Source organism: Ornithorhynchus anatinus, chromosome 2 (assembly GCF_004115215.2).
Source record: "Ornithorhynchus anatinus isolate Pmale09 chromosome 2, mOrnAna1.pri.v4, whole genome shotgun sequence".
Classification (NCBI taxonomy): Eukaryota; Metazoa; Chordata; class Mammalia; order Monotremata; family Ornithorhynchidae; genus Ornithorhynchus; species Ornithorhynchus anatinus.
This window is the reverse complement of record NC_041729.1, coordinates 168,852,916-168,879,410: the sequence shown is the minus strand read 5'-3', so window position 1 is coordinate 168,879,410 and position 26,495 is coordinate 168,852,916. Positions and strand designations below refer to the sequence as shown.

General features: G+C 52.3%; 1 protein-coding gene across 1 annotated transcript in view; it reads right to left on the bottom strand.

The window, feature by feature from the left end:
- The window catches only part of AEBP2 (AE binding protein 2), a 53,753-nt gene extending 31,544 nt beyond the window's left edge, over positions 1–22,209 (bottom strand). Inside the window, exons 1-3 of the mRNA XM_029047412.1 lie at positions 22,084–22,209; positions 21,779–21,833; positions 21,479–21,632 (exon numbers count right to left, since the gene is read on the bottom strand). Coding sequence (XP_028903245.1) covers positions 21,479–21,632; positions 21,779–21,833; positions 22,084–22,209 — 335 coding nt within the window. The remainder of the gene's footprint in view (positions 1–21,478; positions 21,633–21,778; positions 21,834–22,083) is intronic.
- Positions 22,210–26,495: the final 4,286 nt, after the last annotated feature.

Sequence of the window (26,495 nt, the reverse complement as noted above, 5' to 3'; positions counted from 1 at the left end):
TCCAAGCGCTTAGTACAGTGCTCTGCACATAGTAAGCGCTCAGTAAATACGACTGAATGAACTGAATGAATGAAAGCCCTGGACTGTAGGCTCGCTGTGGGCAGGGAATGCGCCTGTTTACTATTGTGCTGGACTCTCCCAAGCGCTTAACACGGTGCTCTGCACGCTCAGTGAATCCGACTGACTCAACGAGATGTGCCATCAGCAACCCACCGATGCTATTTAGAGAAGCAGCGTGGCTCAGTGGAAAGAGCCCGGGCTTGCGAGTCAGGTCGTGGGTTCTAATCCCGGCTCTGCCGCTTGCCAGCTGTGCGACTTTGGGCAAGTCACTTCACTTCTCTGGGCCTCAGTTCCCTCATCTGGAAAATGGGGATGAAGACTGTGAGCCCCACGAGGGACAACCTGATCACCCTGTATCCCCCCCAGTGCTTAGAACAGTGCTTTGCACACAGTAAGCGCTTAACAAATGCCATCACTATTATTATTATTACTATTACCGTGCTGAGAAGCCGGGGCCACAGCACAGGCTTGGGAGTCAGAGAACCTGGGTTCGAATCTCGGCTCTGCCACTTGTCCGCTGTGTGACCTCGGGCAAGTCACTTGCTCGGTTCCCTCATCTGTAAAACAGGGATGAAGACACCGAGCCCCAAGTGGGACAGGGACCGTGTCCAACTTTCATTCATTCATTCATTCAATAGTATTTACAGAGCGCTTACTATGTGCAGAGCACTGTACTAAGCGCTTGGAATGTACAAGTCGGCAACAGATAGAAAAAGCGCTGCCTTTTGACGGGCTCACAGTCTAATCGGGGGAGACGGGCAGACGAGAACAATGGCAATAAATAGAGTCGAGGGGAAGAACATCTCATAAAAACAATGGCAACTAAATAAAATCGGGGTGATGTACATTACCTTGTCTCTACCCCAGTGCTTAGAACAGTGGTTGGCACCAAGTAAGCGTTTAACAAATACCCGTATTCCTGTTATTTACTAGTAGTATTAAGGATATGTCCGTAAACGCCAGGGGGGCTAGGGTGGTGGAAGGGGAGGAAAAAGGGGTCTGAGAAAGTCTGGTTTTGGCAGTCTACCCCAAATCAGTGTCTCGCAGCCGTCTGGGGCGGAACCGAGTGTGACGCAGCAGGGAAAAAATGCAAAACGCCAATCTCGCCAGCATCGACCGCTCCGCTTCCGCCTCTCGTTTCTGCTCCGTGCGGAAGAACGGGAACCGCCACGACGGGATAATAATAATAATGTTGGTATTTGTTAAGCGCTTACTATGTGCAGAGCACTGTTCTAAGCACTGAGGAAGATACAGGGTAATCAGTTTGTCCCACGTGAGGCTCACAGTTAATCCCCATTTTACAGATGAGGTAACAGGCACAGAGAAGTTAAGTGACTTGCCCACATTCACACAGCTGACAAGTGGCAGAGCGGGGAATCGAACCCATGACCTCTGACTCCCAAGCCTGGGCTCTTTCCACTGAGCTTCGCTGCTTCTCTGAGCCACGCTGCTAAAGCTGGAAATCCGCAGGGGGAAAGACCAGCTTGGACCGTCTTGAAGTCTGTCACTCACTCAACTGTAGTGAGCGCTTACTGTGTGCAGAGCACTCTACTAAGAGCTTGGGAGAGGACAAGACAACAACACTTTCCCTGGCCCAACTGCTTAGTATACTGCTTTGCACGGAGTAAGCGCCACTTGTCAGCTGTGTGACTGTGGGCAAGCCACTTAACTTCTCTGGGTCTCAGTTCCCTCATCTGTAAAATGGGGATTAAGACTGTGAGCCCCTCGTGGGACAACCTGATTCCCCTATATCTACCCCCAGCACTTAGAACAGTGCTCTGCACATAGTAAGCGCTTAACAAATAGCGTGGCTCAGTGGCAAGAGCCTGGCCTTGGGAGTCAGCGGTCATGGGTTCGAATCCCAGCTCGGCCACTTGTCAGCTGGGTGACTTTGGGCAAGTCACTTCACTTCTCTGTGCCTCAGTTCCCTCATCTGTAACATGGAGGTTAAGACTGTGAGCCTCACGCGGGACAACCTGATGCCCCTGTATCTACCCCAGCGCTTAGAACAGTGCTCTGCACATAGTAAGCGCTTAACAAATACATTATTATTCCCAGCTTGGCCAGTGGCTAGCGAGGGGGAGGGCATCGGCCATAAGCCAAAACTCCCCCGTGCTGGGCAGCGGCGGCCCGTGCCACAGTCCGGGGCGGGGACTCGAGTCGACTGCGCGGAAGGCGGCGACGGTCAACCGCTTCCCGATTTTTCCCGAGAAAGCTCTGTGGATCCACTACCGGAACGACGGCAGATGGAGAGCGGGCCCTTCTGGGGGAGACGCGTCCGTGGTGTCTCTATGGGTCGGAAACGACTCGACGGCACGAGACAAGAACGTCCGTCTGCTCCTCAAGACTGTAGTAAGCTCCACGTGGGCAGGGAACGTGTCTACCAACTCTACTGTATTGAACTCTCTCTCCAGCCCTTAGGACGGTGCTCTGCACCACGCCAGCACAAATAACACCGACTCTACCCCAGCGCCAAGCACGTAGTAAGCGCTCAGAACCACTCTTACTTCTACTACTATTAACCACCTGAGCAGTCCATCCTCTCGCCCCCTCCTACCTCACCTCCCTTCTCTCCTTCTCCATCCCAGCCCGCACACTCCGCTCCTCTGGTGCCTCCTCACTGGGCGTCCTTCTCGCCCGTCCCACCGTCGACCCCGGCCCACGTCCTGGAACGCCGTCCCTCCTCCAATCGGCTAAACAATGACTCCCCCCCCTTCCAAGCCTTACTGAAGGCCCATCTCCTCCAAGAGGCCTTCCCAGATTAAGCCCCCCTTTCCCCTTCTCCCTCTCCCTTCTGCATCGCCCTGACTTGCTCCCTTGGTTCTTCCCCCGTCCCAGCCCAGCACTTATGTCCATATCTGTCACTTATTTATATTCATGTCTGTCTCCCCCTCTAAACTGCAAGCTCACTGCGGGCAGGGAATGTTTAATCGTTGTATTGTACACTCCCAAGCCGCTCAGTACAATGGAGAAGCAGCGTGGCTCAGTGGAAAGAGTCCGGGCTTGGGAGTCAGAGTTCATGGGTTCGAATCCTGGCTCTGCCACTTAGTTGTGTGACTGTGGGCGAGTCACTTCACTTCTCTGTGCCTCAGTTCCCTCATCTGTAAAATGGGGATTAACTGTGAGCCTCACGTGGGACGACCTGATTATCCTGTATCTCCCCCAGCACTTAGAACAGTGCTCTGCACATAGTAAGCGCTTAACAAATACCAACATTATTATTACAATGCTCTGCACGTGGAGAGTGCTCAATAAATACCACTGAATGAACGGAACCACCTCCGGAACCACCTCCGAATTGACATTCCTACTTAGAAAAGGTTTGATTTTTTTACACCCTTCCTTTGTGCGCTAACACGGCTGCCAACAGTGAGAACGGGTTCGTTAACGATGAGATTTGTTCACACATCTGGAATAAGCCGACTTCAAAGCAGACTGTGGAACGCTTTAAATGCATCAATCAACTCCATGGGAGCTTGCATTTGACACAAACGGAGAAATACGAAACGTAACTAATCCAAAGCAAAAAAAAAAACAAAACAAAAAAAACCAACAAAACCCAAAACCCAAGACAAACTTTCCCTCCGCAAACCGTGATTATTATTTTTTTTTTGAGTTCCATTAAAACCCCCAAGCTCAGGCCCCTTCTCCACTCCAGCCACCCTACGCCTCTCCAGGAGCAGACGGTCCAGACACACGTTTCCTTTTCACATCCCTTAATCGGAAATGTTGACCAGGTGAGAGCCAAATTATTTTCACGGCTGCCGGACTCGTTCACCGCCGGGCTGGACGGTTAACTCTCTCTCTGAAGGAAAAAAATCAGTGATTTTCCAAGTGAGGACTAAATCCAGGGAACCCTTGGGCAGTGGCGAGACGGCACTGCGGTTTGGAGATCCAAAACGGTCTCCAGGGACACTTGTCCGAGTCCCCCGGGATCGCTCCCACTACAGTCCCGTCTCCCCTCACCCTGGGAGGCTCCTGTCCGTGCGGAAGAGAGACGGGGGGACAGAGAGACAGCGAGAGAGAGATAGGAGACAGACAGAATAATAAATAATAATTACAGTATCAGTTAAGCACTTTCTCTGTGCCAGGGACCGCACTAAGCGCTGAGGTGGATACCATAAGCTCATCGTGGGCAGGGAATGTGTCGACTGTTGTACTATCCCAAGCGCTTAGTACGGTTCGGCACACGCTAAGTGCTCAATAAATATGATTATGACACAGTCCCTGTCCCACGAAGGGCTCACACTCTCAATCCCCATTTCACAGATGAGGTCACTGAGGCAAGGAGAAGTGAAGCGACTTGCCCAAGGTCACAGAGTAGACAAATGGCAGAGCCAGAATTAGAACCCATGACCTTCTGACTCCCAGAACCCAGATGGGTTCTAATCCTGGCTCCGCTACTTTTCTGCCGTGTGACCTTGGGCAAGTCACTTCGCTTCTCCGGGCATTAGTTCCCTCATCTATAAAATGGGGATAGAGACCGTGAGTCCTACATGGGACAGGGACTGTATCCTACCCTATTAGCTTGTATCAACTCAGCGCGTAGCACAGTGCCTGGCACCTAGTAAGCACTTAATACCACTTTTATTATTATTATTATTCATTCATTCAATAGTATTTGAGCACTTACTATGTGCAGAGCACTATACTAAGCGCTTGGAATGTACAAATGGGTAACAGATAGAGACAGTCCCTGCCCTTTGACGGGCTTACAGTCTAATCGGGGGAGACGGACAGACAAAAACAATAGCAATAAAAAGAATCAAGATAAATAGAATCAAGATTACTTTTAGTTACGGGTTGGGCGGCGGGTGGACGACCCAGTTGGCGTCGAATAGGGCATCAGGCTGAATTCCTTCCTTCATTCAATCGTATTTATTGAGTGCTTACTGTGTGCAGAGCACTGTACTAAGTGCTTGGGAAAGAACAAAAACCAATAATAAGCAGATGCATTCCCTCCCCACAAGGAGCTTACAGTCTAGAAGGGGCATCCATTAAATGAGGTTTGCTTTCCACACCTTCAGCCTTCACAAACTCTCGTTCCTGCCTTCCACACTTCCTCTCCCCACCCTAAAAACAACCGAAAACATCTCCGTCTCCCCAATTTCACGTCGCAGGACTTTGCATCCCGTTGGGGCCCAGACAGGACAAAAAAGCAGGGTGGCGGAATCGCTCCACTGGACTTTACTCCCCCGGGCGCTTCGAGCCGTGGGAGGGCTTCAGAGATACCAATGCCGGACTGACTGCGAGTCCCACACGGTAACATCCAACTGTCTTGACCTCTTCTATATTAAAGACCTTTCAAAATGGCTTCCCCAAAGAAATTCCTACAAAACGACCCCTTTGTACAAAATTGAAATTGAAAAGTTCCCAGGTTTTGATCTTTCCTTACCCGAAGGTGAGCGTCATCAAAAACACGGCCTAGGGGAGAAAGCTCGGGGCTCGGAGTCACGGGACTCGGTTTCTAATCCTGGCTCTTTCACTTGGCTGCTGGGTGACCTTGGGGATGTCACTTCACTTTTCTGGGCCTAAATTCTCCCGGTCTCTCCTTCATGTGTGGAACAGGGACTGTGTCCATCATGATTAACTTGCTCCTACCCGGCACTCAGAACAGTGTTTGACATGTGCTAAACGCCTGACAGACACCATTTAAAAAAAAAAGGGCCTGAGGAAAAAAGGAATAAAAAAGGTCCCATGCTGTGATCTTACACGTCCACTTTAGCAATTCAGTATGTGTTTTTAAAGTTCAGCACTCAAGGAGTCTGGCTTTCAGAGGGGAAAAAAGCAGCCAATCATAAGTTTAAACGTTTAATTATGACATTTATTAGGTGCTTTCTATGTGCCAAGCTACCAGTTCCTGGTTTTTTGTTTTTTTTTTATGGTATTTGTTCAGTGCTTACTATGTGCCAGGCACCGTACTAAGCGCCGAAATAAATACAAACTAACCAGATTTGGACATACGCCCTGTCCCACAAAGGGCTCACAGCCTTGATCCCAATTTTACAGATGAGGGAACTGAGGCATAGAGGACTGAAGTGAGCTGCCCAAAACCACAGAGCAGACAAAGTGAGAAGCTGCGTGACTCAGTGGGAAGTGCCCGGGCTTGGGAGTCGGAGGTCATGGGTTCTAATCCCGGCTCCGCCACCTGTCAGCTGTGTGACCTTGGTCAAGTCACTTCACTTCTCTGTGCCTCAGTTACCTCATCTGGAAAATGGGGATGAAGATTGTGAGCCCCCGTGGGACAACCTGATTACCTTGTATCCCCCCGCCCCAGCGCTTGAACAGTGCTTGGCACATAGTAAGTACTTAACAAATGCCATCATTATTATGATTATTATTATTATTATTACGTGGCAGAGCCGGGATTAGAAAACAGGTCCTTCTGACTCCCAGGCCTTCGCCCCATCCCCTAGGCCACGCTGCACCGCGGCTTCTGCTGCCCTTGGGGCCCACGATCTGCCTTATGCCCACTTAACAGAACGGACACTGAGGCCCAGAGAGGTTAAGTGTCTTGGCCAAGGTGACCCAGCAAGCCAGTGCTGGATCTGGGTTTCCCGCCACCCCCGTGCTATGTCCCGAGGACTAGGTCACGCGGCCTCCCCCACACAAGTGACTCGGAACAGCCCGGCCACCAACACGGCTCCCCGAGACCCGCGTGGCCCCTGCATAACTTCATGGCTACTGCAGAGACCCATCCGGCCACGGGAAACAGACGCAGCCTCCAGAAACCTTCGTGGCCACGGGAGAACGTGATTGCAGGAGAGCTCCGTGGCTCTGGGATACGCCTACGTGATCGCAGGAGAACCTCCCGGTCGCCAGCCACCTACCCGGCCACCGGAGACCTACACAGGAGAACTCCTGATCTACTCCTGGCTCCTCCACTTGTCCGCTGCGTGACCTCGGGCAGGTCACTTCACTTCTCTGAGCCTCAGTTCCCTCATCTGGAAAATGGGGATTAAGGCTGTGAGCCCCATATGGGACAGGGGCTGGGTCTGATCTGATTAACCTGTATCTACCCCGGTGCTCAGAACGGCACTTAGCACGTAGTAAGCGCTGAACGAGTCCCATTATCATTTTATTATTATTATTTTACGCCCATGGGGGAACTCCACAGTCACCCAAGATTAACACGGCCATGGGAGACCTAGATGGCAACAGACTACACCCGATTCAGTCTGGCTTGACTTTCTTCTTGCCTATCTCTCCTTGCCTGTCAACTGAGTCGATCTTACCCCAGCACCCGGGGGTAACCACAGCGTGCCCTGGTGCCTACAGCCCCGGCGTCAGAAGGACCTGGGTCCTCATCCCGGCTCCGCCGCTTGTCTGCTGTGTGACCCTGGGCAAGTCGCTTTGCTTCTCTGGACCTCGGTCCCCTCGTCTGGAAAATGGGAACTAAAACCATGAGCCCCATGTGGGACGGGGGCTGTATCCAGCCCGATTTGCTCGCACCCACCCCAGAGCTTAATACGGTGCTGACACACAGTAAGTGCTTAACAAAGATCACTAATATCACCACTCAGGCGTGCATCTTTAACCACTTACGGATGTTTATTCATCTGCACGCTCAATTATCTATTTTTACTATTTTGACTTGCAAAGATTTGTAGGTCATCCCCCTCCGCCCCGAAGAGTATGAGCTTGGGGGCTCCACTGTGGGCAGGGAATCGGTCACTTCTTCGTTTTTCCCTTCCGAGGGGCCTAATACAGTTCATCTGCCCCAGTGGGTTCTCAATAAATGCCAGTAGCACTCCTCCCGTGAGAGACAGGTGGCCAACCGCTCGATAATTTAGAAGCCAATTTAAACTGATAGCCCAATAACCCAACTTTCACTCTGTGCCTTTCCCGTCCCTCCCGGGCCCCGTGACCAAGAAGTTCCAGTCGATTAGATCGTGAGCCCGTCACTGGGCAGGGATTGTCTCTATCTGTTGCCGAACTGTACATTCCAAGCGCTTTGTACAGTGCTCTGCACATAGTAAGTGCTCAATAAATACTACTGAATGAATATCTTACTTATACCTGCTAACATCCCGTCTACCACCACCTCAAGTTTCCACACGGTACGTGGAGGAAGGTTGCTTACACTCCCACGTCCCGCAGAGCTTGGAGTGGAGCTAATTCTTTTGAGCCTCCTGTCTTTCATCCAATCAGTTGATCAATCGGATGCCATTAAGCGCTTACTGTGCGCAGAGCACTGCACTAAGCGAAACACCACCCGTGCAAATTTACTCTCCCCCCACCAACTCCCTTCCCAAAGACGTATGACTAAATACATCTTGTCAGTCGTATTTACTGATCGACAATTTACCAATTAATCTGTAAACCCGTCAACGGGCAGGGATTGTCTCTGTTACCGATTTGTACATTCCAAGCGCTTAGTACGGAGCTCTGCACATAGTAAGCGCTCAATAAATACTACTGAATGAGTGAGTGCTTACTGTGCGCAGAGCACTCTACTAAGCGCTTGGGAGAGGACGCAATAACGATAAAGAGGATTCCTGCCCATAACGAGCTTATGGTTTAGCAGGGGAGACGGACATTTATATCGCTAGATTATGGATATAATCAATTACAGATAGACTTTATTAGGATAGGCCTGTGTCTTCTCACGATCGCGGCGTATATGGGCCGGGATGAATTGTACTCAACACCCGCCCCTTTACAGGCTTAAACCAGCGCTCCGGACCCAAGGGAAACCGCAAGGGCTCACGGAAGCCAATCGATCCCATCCACCTGATCCGGGAGCCCGATCCGGTAGCCCCGGGCTCTGGTCCTTTGTTTCCCGGGGCCCAAAGAAAGTGGGCAGGACTGGTTGCGAAGGGGGTCCGCGGGGAAGGTGGGCAGATGGGTAGCACTCGAGTCTTGGCTGAGCCGAACCCATTTTAGGAGGCACCGGCTGGGCACTCAGGTACGTATATTTAACGTATATTTTACGTATAAGAGCCCGGGCTTGGGCGTCAGAGGTCATGGGCTCGATTTCCGGCTCTGCCACTTGTCAGCTGTGTGACTGTGGGCAAATCACTTCACCTCTCTGTGCCTCAGTTACCTCATCTGGAAAATGGGGATTAAGACTGTGAGCCTCACACAGGACAACCTGATGACCCTGTTTCTACCTCGGCGCTTAGAACAGTGCTCTACACATTGTAAGCGCTTAACAGATACCATTATTATTATTACATTTACACTGATGGAGATCAGTATGGCTCGAACCCGGGCTTGGGTTCTAATCCCGGCTCCGCCACACGTCTGCCGTGTGACGCCAGGCATGTCGCCTCACCTCTCTGGGCCTCGGTTACCTCACCTGTAAAAAATGGGGATGATGGTGGGACCCCAATGTGGGACAGGGGCTGGGTCCAATCTGATTAACCCAGATCGGGTAAAATCTGATTAATCCAATCTGTCTCTACCCCGGCGCTTAGAACAGTGCTTGGCATGCTGTAAGAGCTTTAACAAGTACCATAATTACTATAATAATAATTACCTATTTATATCAATGGCAGTCTCCTCTAATAATTATGGTGCTTGTTATGCCGGGCACTGTACTAAGCGCTGTGGTGGATACAAGCAAATTGGGTTGAACACAGGCCCTGTTCCACACGGGGCTCACAGTCTTAATCTCCATTTTACAGATGAGGGAACCGAGGCTCAGAGAAGTGAGGTGACTTTCCTAAGGCCACACAGCGGACAAGCGGAGGAGCTGGGATTAGAATAATAATAATAATAATAATGATAATGTTGGTATTTGTTAAGCGCTTACTACGTGCAGAGCACTGTTCTAAGCGCTGGGGGAGATACAGGGTCATCAGTTTGTCCTACGTGAGGCTCACAGTCTTAATCCCCATTTTACAGAGGAGGTAACTGAGGCACAGAGAAGTTCAGTGACTCGCCCACAGTCACACAGCTGACAAGTGGCAGAGGCGGAATTCGAACCCATGACCTCTGAGTTCCAAGCCCGTGCTCTTTCCACTGAGCCACGCTGCAACCCTATTCATTTTGTTAATGAATTGTACATCGCCTTGATTCTATTTAGTTGCCATTGTTTTTACGAGATGTTCTTCCCCTTGACGCTGTTTAGTGCCATTGTTCTTGTCTTTCAGTCTCCCCCGATGAGACCGTGCGCCCGTCAAAGGGCAGGGACCGTCTCTATCTGTTGCCGACTTGTTCATCCCAAGCGCTTAGTACAGTGCTCTGCACATAGTAAGCGCTCAATAAATACTATTGAATGAATGAATGAACCCATGACCTTCTGACTCCCAGAGCCATGCTCTATCCACTACACCATGCTGCTCCTCTAGTCTGTCAGCTCCTCGTGGGCAGGGAATGTGGCGACCTACTCTGCTGTGGTATATTCTCCCAAGCGCTCAGTACAGTGCTCCGCCCACAGTGTGCGCTCAATAAGCACCACCGTTTATGGTGCTGAGTGTCCACTAATAAATCTGGTGATCCACAAGTGCAATTCAAACTACTGGGGTAGATCCGAGATCATCAGGTCGGATGCAATCCATGTCCCGCATGGAACTCACAGTCAGAGGGAAAGGGAGAACGGGGATCGAATGCCCATTTAATAATAATAATAATAATGTTGGTATTTGTTAAGCGCTTACTATGTGCCAAGCACTGTTCTAAGCACTGGGGTAGATACAGGGTCATCAGGTTGTCCCACGTAGGGATCACAGTCTTCATCCCCATTTTACAGCTGAGGTAACTGAGACCCAGAGAATTTAAGTGACCTGCCCAAGGTCACACAGCTGCCAAGTGGCGGAGCTGGGATTAGAACTCATGACCTCTGACTCCCAAGCCCTGGCTCTTTCCACGGAGCCACGCTGCTTCTCATAACTGAGGCTAAGGAGAGGCTTGGCTGAGGTGTCCCAGCAGATCCATCGGCGGGTCAGAATTAGAACCCAGGTCCATAGCCCCTCCCGCCTCCCACCACGGGCTCTTTCCCCGGAGGCCGGGCTGAGTGCGACGGGGGGATGGAGGGCATTTATGACCATATCTGTAATTTACTTCTATTAATGTCTGCCTCCCCCTCTACAGTGTCAGCTCGTTGTGGACAGGAAATGTGTCTGTCATACTGTTACTCTGTACTCTCCCAAGCGCTTAGTACAGTGCTCTGCACACAGTAAGTGCTCAATACGACTGAATGAATGAGTACGGGATGGGGAGGGAGGGAAACAAGACAGGCGAGCGGCATGTTCTGTTCCCACTCCAAGGGAAGGAGACAGAGAAAATAATAGGGATAAATCGACTGCGGTGTCAAATCTACATGGATCGACAAGAGCAGAGCACGGATACCCAAGTCGCGACGGCCCCTCGTCTGTGAAAATGCCATTACGGACCTGCTTAAATCCCCGCTCCTTCCCTTCCCGACCGCCACCTTCAAACCGTTCGCTCTCCGATGGCTCCTTCCCCACATGCCCCCTCTAGACCGTCAGTTCTCTGCGAGAAGGGAACCTCTCTTGTACTGGACTCTCCCAGCGCTCAGTGCTCTGCGTAGAGTGAGCACGCGATAAAAACGACCGACTGACACGCGTCTCCCCATCCTAAAAAACCCCTGCCTTGACCCCACGGTTCCCTCCAGCTATCGTCCCATCTCCTTCCTGTCATTCTTCTCCAAACTCCTGGAGCGAGTCGTCTCCGCCCGCCGTCTCCGCTTCTTCTACTCCTCCCCTCGAGCCTGATCTTTCTTCCTCCTCCTCCTCGGCAGGTTCGCGTTTCTTCCTGCCTTCAGGAAAGCTCTACTTGGATGTCACGTCGACACCTTCAACCGAATGGGTCCAAAAGAGAGAACTCCTCATCTTCCCTCCCAACCCACATCCTCCCCGTGACTTTCCCATCGCTGCAAGGCAGCACCACCACTCTCCTCTCCTTCGACCCCCAATCAGCCCCACCAACCTTCACAGCCTCGCCAAAATCCGCCCTTTCCTCTCCATCCAAACTCCTATCACGTTGATCCGCGCATTTATCCTCTCCTGCCTTGATGACTGTATCGGCCTCCTTGCTGACCTTCCAGCCCCGATCGCTCCCCACTCCAGGCGACGCTTCGCTCTGCTTTTTTCTTGTTTTATAAAAACGTTCAGTCTGCGTTTTCCCGCTCCTTGAGAACATCCAGCGGTTGCTCATCTACCTCCGCATCAAACAGAAATTCCTCACCCTTGGCTTTAAAACGCTCCATCACCTCGCCCCCTCCTACCTTATCTTGGTCTTCTCCTCCTGTGGCCCGGCCCACACGTTTCACTCCGTGCTAACCTACTCTCGCTACACCTCAATCTCGTCTATCTCACCGCCGACCCGACGCCCACATCCTGCCTCCGGCCTGGAACGCCCTCCCTCTCCATATCCCACAGACGATCCCTCTCCCCCTCTTACTGAAGGCCCGCCTCCTCCTAGAGGCCTCCCCTGACTAAATCCTCGTCTCCTCCTCTCCCACTCCCTTCTGCGTCACCCCCATAATTGGATTTTCCCCGCTTATTCCCCTCTCCCTCAGCCCGGTCCGATTTGGGGAGGGAGCCATCAATGCTGATGACTTTTTAGGAGATAGAAAATCGATTCCAACCTCATCTACCCTCACTCGTCAACAGACCTCCTGACATTAGTTAACTTGGAAATCCCAGGAGCAACTCTGAATTATAAAAGAGAAAATTAGCCTTAATAGCTGGAGGGGAAATCAGTCTTGAAAGCCTTTCGCGTCTCATCCGAACTTATGTTTCCCGAGTAACATACCTATGCACCTATGCAACAATACTCTGCTGTTGAAGTCTGTCTACTTGTTTTGTTCTGTTGTGGGTCTTCCCCTTCTAGACTGCGAGCCCGTTACTGGGTAGCGATTGTCTCTATCTGTTGCCGAACTGTACTTTCCAAGCACTTAGTACAGTGCTCCGCCCACAGTAAGCACTCAGTAAATAGGCTGTGATGAATGAACAACTTCAACAGGGTCTACCATTTCTCCCCGCAAAGACGATCCCTTTTGGCAAAACCTGTTTTTCCTGCAATGGCGGCACAATCTCTTCCTTTAGAAAACCAAAACTTTTTTTGTTCCATAACATGTCCCTAGCTCCTTTCGTCGAGCATTTTCATTGCGTGATTATTGATAAACTGCTGAAAACGATGGATGGGGCCTTTAACCCTGAAAGCAAGTATCATGGGTGCACTTTTGTGGAGAAGAAAAGGGAAGTGATCCAAGAACCTAGTGGTTCTTTCGAGATGTACCTACTGGTTCGAGAAAAATACCCTGGGAATCGCAAGCCCTGGAAACTCCTTATATCTGACAGACCACGACTCTCCCCGCTTTCGCCGCCTTAACGAAAGCCCATCTCTTCCAAGAGGCCTTCCCCGACTAAGCCCTTCTTTCCTCTTCTCCCACTCCCTTCTGTGTCACCCTGACTCGCTCCCTTTATCCATTCCACCCACTCCCAGCCCTACAGCCCTTCCATCCATCTCTATAATTTATTTATTCATTCAGTCGTATCGAGTGAGCGCTTACCGTGTGCAGAGCACTGTATTAAGCGCTTGGAAAGTACGATTCGGCAACAGATAGAGACGACGCCTACCCAACGCCGGGCTCTCAGTCTACAAGACATTTATATTAATGTCTGTCTCCTCTCTAGGATGAAAGCTCATTGTGGACATGGAATGCGTCTACTGGTAGAGTGTACTCTCCCAAGCGCTTCCTGCCGTGTTCTGCACACAGTAAGCGCTCAATAAATACGACTGACTAAACTTCAACATATTTAGAAGAGGGGCCGCCCTACATTATCATCTAATCCTTTACCCTATTAGAGGCATTCATGACTCAGTTTGTTCAACTACATTAAAAGCACGACAACCCTTACCGGTTACTCACCCCCAACAAATACCAGCGTCTGTCACGACCCATTCTGGGCATATGTTCCCAGAAAAAAGGTGTATAAATCAAGAGGGGATCTATTTCGCAAGTTTTTAGGTAAATCAAGTTAGTTTCTCTCTGGGATTCCACCTTCTCTGAAGGTATGTAGGTGGGAAAAGTCTTCCCTGCTGGAGTCTTCTAGGCTAACACTGGACACTGAAAATCTTCCCACGGAAACCAGGCAAAATGAGGGTGGATCTGTGTTGGCTCAGAGTAGTTTATCAATTATTCCTCCTTTACAAAATGGTATTTTCTGCTCTGAAAAGAACCGGATCCCAAATGTCACGTGCAAAAGAAAATGATGGGACGTTTCAAGCTGACAATTCCTTAGAGCTCTTCAGAAAGCCAACAAGTATTTCCTTTCGAAATATTTTTGCTTGCTTGAAATTCTAACAAAATGAGCGGGGGGGGGGGGGGGCGGAAAAAAAAGATCCAGTTCATTTTTATTCTAACTCATTAACACTACACAGGATCCAGGAGGCTAGAGAAGAAGCATGGCCGAGTGGAAAGAGCCTGGGGCCTGGAAGTCAGAGGACCCGGGTCCTAATCCTGGCTCTGCCACTTGCCTGGCGTGTGATCTGGGGCAAGTCATTTCACTTCTCTGTGCCTCAGTCACTCCATCCGTAAAAAGGGGATTCAATCCGACTCCCTCCTTAGACTGTGAGCCCCGTGTGGGGACAGGTATTGGTATCCCACCCCATTAACCTGTATCTCCCCCAGGCCTGAAAAAAGGACTTGACACATCGTAACATGCTTAGGTACCATAAAAAATGATCTAAGAGTTCATCAATGTAGTAAAAATGCTGGAATATACTTCAAATATTTTTAAAGGACCTTCAAGTCACTTTCCCCATTCTGCTAAATTACAAAAGCTTAAAAAACAAAAAAAGGGAAGTGTTTTTTTTCGGTAATAGTCATCAAGTACCATACCATACCATATTAAGAGCTCGCTACGTGCCAGGCACTGTTAAAACTGCTGGGTTAGATCCAATCAGGTTGGACACAGTCCCAATCCCCATTTTACCGACGAGGGAACTGAGGCCCGGAGAAGCGAAGTGATCTGCCCAAGGTCACAGGGCAGACGAGTGGCGGAGCTGGGATTAAGAACCCAGGCCCCATCCATTAGGGCAATGCTGCTTCAGCACTGATTTCTACAATCAATCCAAATTCTATTCTTCCCCCCTCTCTGGCTTGAAGAATAATTTACAGAAATCGCAGCTCTTCTTCCAATTAAACGCCATAATCGTTGGTCAGTGCCCTGCATGACTTTTCACTCTGGGGTCATTATGAATGTGCTAAGAAATCTCTTTCATTAGGAATTTTGAAGACTGCTTCGAGGGAATCACACGCTTAGAGAAGCAGCGTGGCTCAGTGGAAAGAGCCCGGGCTTGGGAGTCAGAGGTCAGGGGTTCGAATCCTGGCTCTGCCACTTGTCAGCTGTGTGACTGTGGGCGAGTCACTTCACTTCTCTGTGCCTCAGTTCCCTCATCTGGAAAATGGGGATGAACTGTGAGCCTCACGTGGGACAACCTGATTCCTCTGTGTCTACCCCAGCGCTTAGAACAGTGCTCTGCACAGGGTAAGCGCTTAACCAATACCAACATTATTCTCTCACCGAACGAGCCAGAAATGGGATATGCCAAATAATAATAATGACAGTTATGTGTTAAGCGCTATGTGCTGAGCACTGTTCTAAGCGCTGGGGTGGATACCGGCCATCCGGTTGTCCCACGTGGGGTTCACAGTCTTCATCCCCATTTTCCAGATGAGGTCACTGAGGCACCAAGAAGTGAAGTGACTTGCCCAACGTCACAGAGCTGACAAGTGGCAGAGTTGGGATTAGAACCCACGACCTCTGAGTGCCGAGCTGGGCCACGCTGCTTCTCTGCCAAATGACGCCACTCCATTTCAACTACTAAAACCTTATCGATGGTGTAGTTTCTGACCTTGACTATTTTAAAAGGCAGGGCATATAATGAAGCTATTTGTAGAACACTTTCTACGTGCAAAGCACGGTTCTAAGCGCGGGGTTCACAGCACAACTGAGTTTCTCGTATATCTTTAACAAGCTCATTTTGCCCCTGACCGTATTAAAATGGTTCCGCCGGGGAACGCTAGTACTCTTGACTCAAGCAGTAGGGCCTCGTGGAGAGAGGCCAGGCCTGGGAGTCAGGAGGACCTGGGTTCTAATCCCGACTCCACCACTTGTCAGCTGTGTGACTGTGGGCGAGTCACTTCACTTCTCTGGGCCTCAATTCCCTCATCTGTAAAACAGGAATGAAGACTGTGAGCCCCACGTGGGACAGGGAACTGTGTCCAACCTGGTTAGCTTATATCCATCTGCCCCAGCACTTAGGACAGTGTCTGGCACATAGTAAGTGCTTAACAAATACCATTTAAAAAAACAACAACAACTGGTTCCCACGTTTCCACAGCCTAAAACTGGCACAGGAAGTGGTCTATCTGGGCTTAAATGCCCAGGACTTGGTTTTCATTTTTCGGCACAGGCGTCAACGATTCGCTCGCTCCCCTCCGAGTCACAAGAGGGCTGAGGGTCAGAGCGCCCAATCCACCTTCTGGAGCGTAGGCGACCTTCACCAGAAGCATCCGGCACTGAGGAGGGAAAATCCCTTCGACAGACTGCCAGTCCCACGTGGGACCTAATGATCTCGTATCCGGCGCTTAGTACGGTGGCAGGTACGTGCTCTGCACATGGTGAGCGCTCAATAAATGCGACTGAATGAGAGCGTTTAACAAATACCCCAATAATCGTTATTACTAGCCCAACAGACCGTGAGCTGGAAACCTGTCTACCACCTCTGTGGCACCGCCCTCTCCTTAACGCTTAGTTCCAGCGCTCTGAACACAGAAAGCGCTCAAAAAAAATGCCCGACGGATCGCTAAGGCACATGCCCACCAAGTGGTCGGTGATGATCCCATGGTACGCTAATTAATGCAGGGCCCTACTCTAAGCGCTTAGGACAGGGCTTGGCACACGGTAAGTGCTCAGTAGATACGACTGAATAATAAAGACGGCATTTCAGCGCTTCCTCGGTGCCAAGAGGTGTTCTAAGCGCTGGGGGAGACGCAAGGTAATCAGATTGTCCCACCTGGGGCTCACAGTCTTAACCCCCATTATACAGATGGGGCAACTGAGAAATGAAGTGACTTGCCCAAAGTCACCCAGTTGACAAGTGGGAGGGGCGGCATTCGAACCCACGACTTCTGACTCCCAAGCCCCTGTTCTTTCCACTGAGCCACGCACCAAAGGAATTAAAGCGTCCGTTTAAGCCAGGATAATTCAACCTTCCCTCTTCTAACGATAAAAATAAAAACTTATTAAGCGCTGACGGTGTGCCAAGCATTGTACATTCCAAGCGCTCAGTACAGTGCTCTGCACACAGTAAGCGCTCCATAAATACTATTGAATGAATGAATGAAGCACTGACCTAAGCGCTGGGGTGGATACAAGTTAATCAGGTTGGACACAGTCCCAGTCCCACTATGGGGCTCACACCCTTATCCCCACTTTGCCGAAGAGGGAACTGGGGGCCCAGAGGAGTGAAGTGACTTGCCCAAGGTCACCCCGCAGACTAATGACAGAGCTGGGATTAGAACCCAGGTCCTTCTGACTCTCCGGCCCGGGCTCTATCCACTGGGCCACGCTCTTCTACGTCTTGTCTACCGCCCGCAGTACCCAAAGCACTGCCATCCACCTTTGCTTCATTCCAACCTTCTCTTCCTCCCGAACGGGAAATAACGAATTAAGCTCGCCCCCTGCCCCGGTCCCAAGCCCCTTCAAGACCTTCTTCATAATAATAATGGCATTTATGAAGCGCTTATTAGGTGCCAAGCACCGTTCTCAACGCTGGTGGGGAGACAAGGTGATCAGGTTGTCCCACCTGGGGCTCCCAGTCTTCGTCCCCATTTTCCAGATGAGGTCACTGAGGCCCAGAGAAGGGAAGTGACTTGCCCAGAGTCACACAGCCGACGAGCGGCCGAGCCGGGATTAGAACCCACGACCTCTGACTCCCAAGCCCGGGCTCCTTCCACTGAGCCACGCCGTTTCCCTTTTCAAAAGGCGTCCCTCTGAAGGCCGAGAGGCTGACTTCTGAAACTGGGGAAGACTCGGAGGGCCGGAAAGATCTGGGGCTCGTCACCGAAAGGAATCCCTTTCAAAAGTCAGCGTGAGCCTGAAATCCATTAGCAATGGGGGAAAACCTTAGGGAAACGTCGGCGGCTCTGAGATCCTGGAAGTCCTCAAATGGAGGCTGCGGGGCTGTTTGGAGACTGAGGTTTAAGCGACCGGCAAATTGGGAAAACCCGATCAACTCTGCGCCTACTTTAAGAGCGGCAAACAGACAGGATTATACTCTGTCCACAATATACCCACAGAAAGATCTTGAACTCGACGATAAGGAGCATTCAAGCTCTGGACTGTAAGCTTGCTATGGGCAGGGAATAACAACAACAACGACAACAATAATAATAATGATGATGATGATGCCATTTAAGCGCTCACTATGTGCCGAGCCCCGTTCTAAGCGCTGGGGTGGACACAAGGTGATCGGTTTGTCCCAGGTGGGGCTCACAGTCTTAATCCCCATTTTACAGATGAGGTAGCCGAGGCACAGGACGGTGCCTTACGGCGTCCGTTACGGTGTCCTCTCCCCAGCGCTTAGTACGGTGCTCGGCGTACAGTAAGCGCTCGGCAGATGCGATCGACTGACAGGCCTTCGAGTGTCCGCACGGCTAAAATCTCCATCCCGGAGCTCGTTTCCCGGGTTCGGTGACGGACACGCGTCCGTCTGTTTATTAAACAGGGTTCTGATTTGGGCAGGCTTCACGCCCCTAACGCGCAGGCTTCCGCTGGCTCAGTTTCCCCAACCTCTTCAACCAAGCGTGGGGTTCTTCGGCCCCTCGTGGCCGCCAGATTCCCGGTCTGTGAGTCGACGGCCACCGCCACCGCCCCCCAGGCCACTGTTTTTGGAAAATGACCCCGGGAGGAAAGGAAGGAAGGAGGGCAGGCAGACCAGTGCCCTGCACAAGGTAAGCGCTCGAGAAATGCGACAATGCACGAATGCAACCCCGGCTCGATTTTCGGATACTTGGGCTGCAAGATTCCCGGGCCCCGAGCTGCGTGAGTCGCACGGAAGCATTCCTCGGAGAAGGCCCACCATTTCCACGCCGATCGGTCGGGAAGCTTGGAGCAAAATGGCCAGGGGAAGGGTGGACGCGGAGGAGGGCAAAATGGAAATGGGGTAACCCCCTGTCCTCCGGTGTGTGTCTATGTGTTTTGGGGGGGTGGGCGATGACCCATCTGACTCCCCCAAAAGCCCCTCCCCGCCAGCAAGGCCCCAGGGCTGACCCCACCTAGGACCCAACTGCCAGGCGGGGAAACACACGTCGAGGAGAGGTCCAGGTACTTCTGCCAGCCAACAGGGTGGCAGGCTCGGGGGGCTGGGCCATGGGGTCGTGAGGGGGCGAGGAGAAGGGGGCAGGGGGACGCAGGAGGAAGAAGGACAGAGCAGGGGGTGAGGGAGAGATGGGGGAAGGAGGAAGAGAAGGCGGGGAAGGGACAGGGAAGAGGAAGGGAGGAGGTGAGGAAGGGACGGAGGAGGAGGCGGGGAAAGGCACAAGGGTGGGAGGAGGAGGCGGGGGGGGGGGAGGAAAAGGAGGGGGTGGGGGAGGAAGGGAGGAAGGGAGGAGGAAAGGAAGAGGAGGGGAAGGGCCAGGGCAAGAGGAAGGGAAAGGGCAAGGAAAGGAGAAGGAAGAGACGGGAAGGGACAAGGAAGGAGGAGGAGGTGAAGAAGGGATGGAGGTGGAGGAGGAGGTGAGGAGATGAGGAAAAGATGTGGAAAGGGGGAGGAGGTGGGGAAGGGGTAGGGAAGAGGAAGGAGGAGGGGAGGAAGGGATGGAGGAGGGGAGGAAGGGGGAGTGAAGGAGGAGGTGGGGGGGAGAAGAAAAAGGGGTGAGGAAGGAGGAGGAGAGGGTGAGGAAATGGGAGAAGAGGAGAGGGTGAGGAAGGGGAAGAGAAAGGAGAAGATGGGGTAAGGAAGGGGGCAAGGAAAGAGGAAAATAAGAGGGGGTGAGGAAGGACAAGGGAGTGCAGAAGGTGAAAGGAGTGTAGAGAGGGTGAGGAAGGGAGATGAGAGGAGGGGGTGAGGAAGGACAGCAGGGGGTGAGGAAGGAGAAGAGGAGAACGTGAGAAAGGTGAAGAGGAGGGGGTGAAGAAGAAGGAGGGAATAAAGACAGGGGAAAGGTGAAAAGGGTGAGGAAGGAGGAGGGAACAAGGGAAGAGAAGAGGGGTGAGGAGAGAGGAGAAAAAGGGGTGAGGAAAGAGGACAAGGGGGAGTGAGGAAGGAGAAGAGGAAAGGGTGAAGAAAGAAGATAAGAGGGGATCGGAAAGGAGAAGAGGGGTGAGGAAAGAGGAGAAGGGGGGTGAAAGGGGTGAGGAAGGAGAAGAGAAAAAGAGGAGGAAGAGAAGAGGGGGTGAGGGAGGAGGAGATGGGGGGTGAAAAAGGAAAAGAGGGGGGTGAGGAAGGGGAAGAGGGAAGGAAGAAGGGGTGAGGAAAGGGAGAAGAGGGAAGGAGAAGGGGGTGAGGAAGGAGGAGAAGAGGGGGCGAGGAAGTGAGGAAGGTGAAGGGGAGGGTGGGGTAGGGGAGGAGGAGAAAGGGAGAGGGTGAGGAAGGAGAGGAGGAGGAGGAGGAGGGGATAAGGGAAGGAAAGATGGGGTGAGGAAGAAGGGAGAGATGGGAGGAGGAAGAAGGAGGGGGTGAAGGCGGAGAAGAGAGGGAGGAAGGGAAAGATAAGAGGAGGGAGGGAGGGAGGGAGGAAGGAACGTGGGGGGTGAGGAAGGGGAGAAGCCGTGAGGAGGGGAAGGACGGGGGGGGGGGGGGGGGGAGGAAGGGAAAGATGAGGTGAGGAAGGGAAAGATGGGGGGAAGGGGGTGAGGAAGGGAAAGATGAGCTGAGGAAGGGAAAGATGGGGTGATGAAGGGAAAGGCGGGGTGAAGAGGGGGTGAGGAAGGGAAAGATGGGGTGAGGAGAGAGTGAGGAAGGGGAGAAGCCGTGAGGAAGGGAAAGACGGGGGGAGGAAGGGAAAGATGAAATGGAGATGAGAAAGACGGGGTGGGGATGGGGTGCGGAAGGGAAAGAAAGATGGGGGTGAGAAAGGGAAAGACGGGGTGAGGAAAGGGAAAGACGGGGTGAGGAGGAGGTGAGGAAGGGAAAGCTGGGGTGAGGAGGGGGTGCGGAAGGGAAAGAAAAGAAAGATGGGGTGAGGAAGGGGAAAGATGGGGTGAGGAAGGAAAAGAGGAGGTGAGGAAGGGAAAGATGGGGTGAGGAAGGGAAAGATGGGGTGAGGAAGGGAAAGATGGGGTGAGGAAGGGTTGAGCAAGAGAAGGAAGGGGGAGGCCGGGGTGCGGACGGGAAGGGCAAGACGGGGTGAGGAGGGGAAAGAAAAGGCGGGGTGAGGACGGGGTGAGGCAGGAGAAGATGGGAAGGGGGGGGGAGGGAGGGCGCGGGCACCGACCTGTCCTCGGAGTCCATGCGGCTGAGGGGCTCCCCGTCGGAGGACGACATCTCCAGGCTGCCGCGACGGACGCCCACGTCTCCTCCTCCTCCTCCTCCTCTTGCTGCTGCTGCTGCTGCTGCTGCCGCCGCTCCTTTGGCGGCCGGTCCTGCTCCTGCTCCCGCTCCCGCCCCCGCTCCCGCTCCCGCTCCGGCGGCCGGCGGCGCCAAGGCTCCCGCGGCCGGGCCCGAGTCCTGGGCCTCGCCCCGACGCTCCTCCTCCTCCTCCTCCGCCGCCGCCGCCGCCTCGGGCACCGCAGACGCTCCTCCTCCTCCTCCTCCTCCTCCTCCTCCTCCAACGCCGCCGCCAGGAGGGCCTCCGGGGCCCGCTCCGGGACTCCGGGACCGGCTGCTCTCTCCGTCCTCCTCCTCCTCCTCCTCCTCCTCCTCCCCGTCGGCGTCGTCCTCCTCCTCCTCCTCCTCCTCGTCGTCGTCGTCGTCGTCGTCGTCCTCCGACTCGTCGTCGTCCTCGTCGTGGTGGTGGTGGCGGCGGGGGGGGCGGGGCTCGGCCGCCAGGGCCGCGCCGTCCTCCTCTTCCTCCTCTTCCTCCTCCTCCTCCTCCTCCTCCTCGTCGTCGCCGCCGCCCTCGTCCTCCTCGTCGTCCCCCCGTCCCCGGGCGGCGGCGCCGGGCCCCGGGGGGCTGAGACGAGACAGCTCCTCCAGGTCGGCCATGTCGGTCAGCGCGGCGGCCATGGCGGCGGCCCCGCCCCCTCCCTCCTCCTCCTCCTCCTCCTCCTCCTCCCCCTCCCCCTTCCCCCCCCCCGCGCGCTTCCCCCCTCCCGCGCGCGCGCGCGCTGACGTCACCGCGTGGCCGGCCGCTCGCGCCCCCTCCCCCGCCCTGGCGGGCAGCACGCGCTACGGCGGCCGCGCGGGGACAGGCGGCGCCCTCGCAACGCCCCGCCCCGCCCGGCCGCAGGGCGCAGGCGCGGGGCGGTGGGCGGGGCTGAGGACGCGGACCCAACCCGTTCGTTCCCTCCCTCCTTCCCTCTTTCCCTCCGGCGGTCGATCGGTCGATCGCAGTTATTGAGCGCTTCCTTTCATTCATTCATTCATTCATTCAATCAGGAGGATAATAATAATGTTGGTATTTGTTAAGCGCCTACTATGTGCCGAGCACCGTTCTAAGCGCTGGGGTAGACACAGGGGAATCAGGTTGTCCCACGTGGGGCTCCCGGTCTTCATCCCCATTTTACAGTTGAGGGAACCGAGGCACCGAGAAGTGAAGTGACTCGCCCACAGTCACACAGCTGACAAGGGGCAGAGCTGGGATTCAAACTCATGACCTCTGACTCCGAAGCCCAGGCTCTTTCCAGTGAGCCACGCTAGACACACATTTATTGAGCGCTTCCTTACATTCAATCGATCGATCAGATTTATTGAGCCCTTCCTCTCATTCAATCAATATCAGATTTATTGAGCACTTCCTTACATTCATTCATTGAGAAGCAGCGTGGCTCAGTGGAAAGAGCACGGTCTTTGGAGTCAGGGCTCATGAGTTCGAATCCCAGCTCTGCCACTTGCCGGCTGTGTGACTGTGGGCAAGTCACTTAACTTCTCTGTGCGCCTCAGTTCCCTCATCTGTAAAATGGGGATTAAGACTGTGAGCCCCATGTGGGACAACCTGATTCCCCTATGTCTACCCCAGCGCTTAGAACAGTGCTCGGCACATAGTAAGCGCTTAACAAATACCAACATTATTATTATTATTATTCAATCGATCGGATTTATTGAGCGCTTCCTTTCATTCATTCAATCAATATCAGATTTATTGAGCCCATCCTCTCATTCAATCAATATCAGATTCATTGAGCGCTTCTTTACATTCATTCATTCATTCATTCCATCAGATTTATTGACCGCTTCCTTTCATTCATTCATTCCATCGTATTTATTGAGCCTTTCATTCATTCATTCCATCCATCGCATTTATTGACCGCTTCCTTTCATTCATTCATTCAATCCATCGGATTTATTGAGCACTTCCTTTCATTCATTCATTCCATCGTATTTATTGAGCCTTTCATTCATTCATTCCATCCATCGCATTTATTGACCGCTTCCTTTCATTCATTCATTCAATCCATCGGATTTATTGACCACTTCCTTTCATTCATTCAATCAATCAGATTTATTAAGCGCTTCCTTTCATTCATTCAATCAATCAGATTTATTGAGCGCTTCCTTTCATTCATTCAATCAATCGGATTTATTGAGCGCTTCCTTTCATTCATTCAATCAATCGGATTTATTGAGTGCTTCCTTTCATTCATTCATTCATTCAATCAATCAGCTTTCTTAAGCACTTACTATCATTCATTCAATCATTCAATCTTATTATATTGATCACTTACTTTCAATCATTCAATCGTATTTATTGAGCACTTACTTTCATTCAATCATTCATATTTATTGAGCGCTTTCATTCATTCAATCGTATTTATTGAACACTTTCATTCATTCTTTCAATCGTATTTATTGAGCTCTTACTCTCATTCATTCATTCATTCACTCAGTCGTATTGAGCGCTTACTTTCATTCATTCAATCGTACGCGTTTACTGTGTTGCATAGCACTGGACTAAGCGCTTGGAATGTACCGTTCGGCCAAAGATAGAGACAGTCCCTGCCTAACAACAGGCTCATGGTCTAAACGGGGGAGAAAGACAACACTGTGTGCAGAGCACTGGACTAAACGCTTGCCATGTTCACTTCGAGCAACAGATAGAGACAATCTCTGCCCAACTACGGGCTCACAGTCTAGAAGGGGGGAGACAAGTAGGCAGGGCTCACTACCATCAAAAGAGATAAATAGGATCATAGATATAGACACATCATTAATAAAATAGAGTAATAAATGATATCTGCAAGTTTACACCAGTGCTGTGGGGTGGGGAAGGGGGTAGAGCAGAGGGCGGGAGAAGGGGGGATGGGGAGGTGAGGAGGGGAAGAGAGAAAGGGAGGGCTCGGTCTGGGAAGGCCTCCTGGAGGCGGTGAGCCCTCGGACCGGACCGGACTGGGCCTGCTGATAGGCGGGAAGCAGGAGGCCGGGCCGGAAAGTCAGAAAATGGCGCCTTTCTGGCGGCCCTCAGCACGAACCTCAGAGACAAACAGATTTCCAGTCAGTCTGTAGCATTGACTGAGGGAGAAACACATTTCCAGTCATCAATCTATCACATTTACGCGGGGACAAACACATTTCCAATCATCAATCTATCACATGTACGCGGGGACAAACACATTTCCAATCATCAATCTATCACATGTACGCGGGGACAAACACATTTCCAAGCACTTACTGAGCGCTTGCCAGCTGTGTGCTGAGCTTTCATTCATTCATTCGATTGTATTTATTGAGTGGTTCCTGTGTGCAGAGCACTGGACTAAGCGCTTGGAAAGTCCAATTCGGCCACAGATAGAGACGATCCCTACCCAACAACGGGCTGGCAGTCTAGAAGGAGGAGACAGACAACAGCACTAAACAAGAAGACAGGCATCGATACCATCAGAATAGATAACTAGAATCATAGATATAGACATATCATTAGTAAAATAAATAGAATCCTAAATATGTACAAATATACACCAGGGCTGTGGGGCGGGGAAGGGGGTAGAGCAGAGGGAGGGAGTCGGGGCGATGGGGAGGGGAGGAGGAACAGAGGAAAAAGGGAAGGGGGGGGGGTCTTAGTCTTGGAAGGCCTCCTGGAGGAGGTGAGCTCTCAGTAGGGCTTTGAAGAGGGGATGAGAGTTAGTTTGGCCGAGGTGAGGAGGGAGGGCGTTCCGGGACAGAGGGAGGAAGCGGGCCGGGGGTCGACGACGGGATAGGCGTGAACGGGGGACCGTGAGGAGGTGAGCGGCAGGCAGCAGAGGAGCGGAGTGGGTGGGCTGGGCTGGAGAAGGAGAGAAGGGAGGTGAGGTAGGAGGGGGTGGGGGGATGGACAGGTTTTAAAGCCAATGGTGAAACAATTTTGTTTCGTGCGGAGGTGGATAGGCAACCACTGGAGGTTTTCGAGGAGGGGAGTGACATGCCCAGAGCGTTTCTGTAGAAAGATGATCCGGGTAGTGGAATGAAGTGTAGACTGGAGCGGGGAGAGACAGGAGGAAGGGAGATCGGAGAGGAGGCTGACACAATAATCCAGTCGGGATACGATGAGAGCTTGTACCAGCACGGTAGCAGTTTGGATGGGGAGGAAAGGGAGGATCTTGGCGATGTTGCGAAGGTGAGACCGGCAGGTTTCGGTGACGGATTGGATGTGTGGGGTGAAGGAGAGAGCAGAGTCAAGGATGACACCGAGGTTGCGGGCCTGTGGGATGGGAAGGATGGTTGTGCCGTCCACAGTGACGGGGAAGTCGGGGAGAGGACAGGGTTTGGGAGGGAAGATGAGGAGCTCGGTCTTGAACGGGTTGAGTTTTAGGTGGCGGGCGGACATCCAGGTAGAGAGCACTGCACTGAGCGCCTGGGAGAGTCTAGCACGTGTGCAGATCACTCCACTGAGCACCTGGGAGAGCCCGGTACAATTAATAATAATGATAATAATAACTGTGGTATTTCTTAAGCGCTTACCTTGGACCGGGCACGGTGCTAAGAGCAGGTGCGGATACCAGCAAATGGGGTTGGTCACAGTCCCTGACCCACCTGGGGCTCCCAGTCTTAATTCCCATTGTGCAGATGAGGGACCTGAGGCCCAGAGAAGTGAAGTGACTTGCCCAAGGTCACACAGCAGACAAGTGGCAGAGCCGGGTTCAGAGTCCAGACTCTTCCGACTCCTAGGCCCGTGGTCTATCCTTGAAGCCTCGCTGATTCGAAACACGATCCCTGCCCTCAATCAATTGATCGTCGATCGTATTTATCGAGCGCTAATCATGTGCAGAGCAGCATATTAAGCACTGGGGAGAGTACAGTACGACATCATTCATTCATTCATATTTATTGAACGCTTAGTGTGTGCAGAGAAGTGTACTAAACGCTTGGGAGAGTACAAT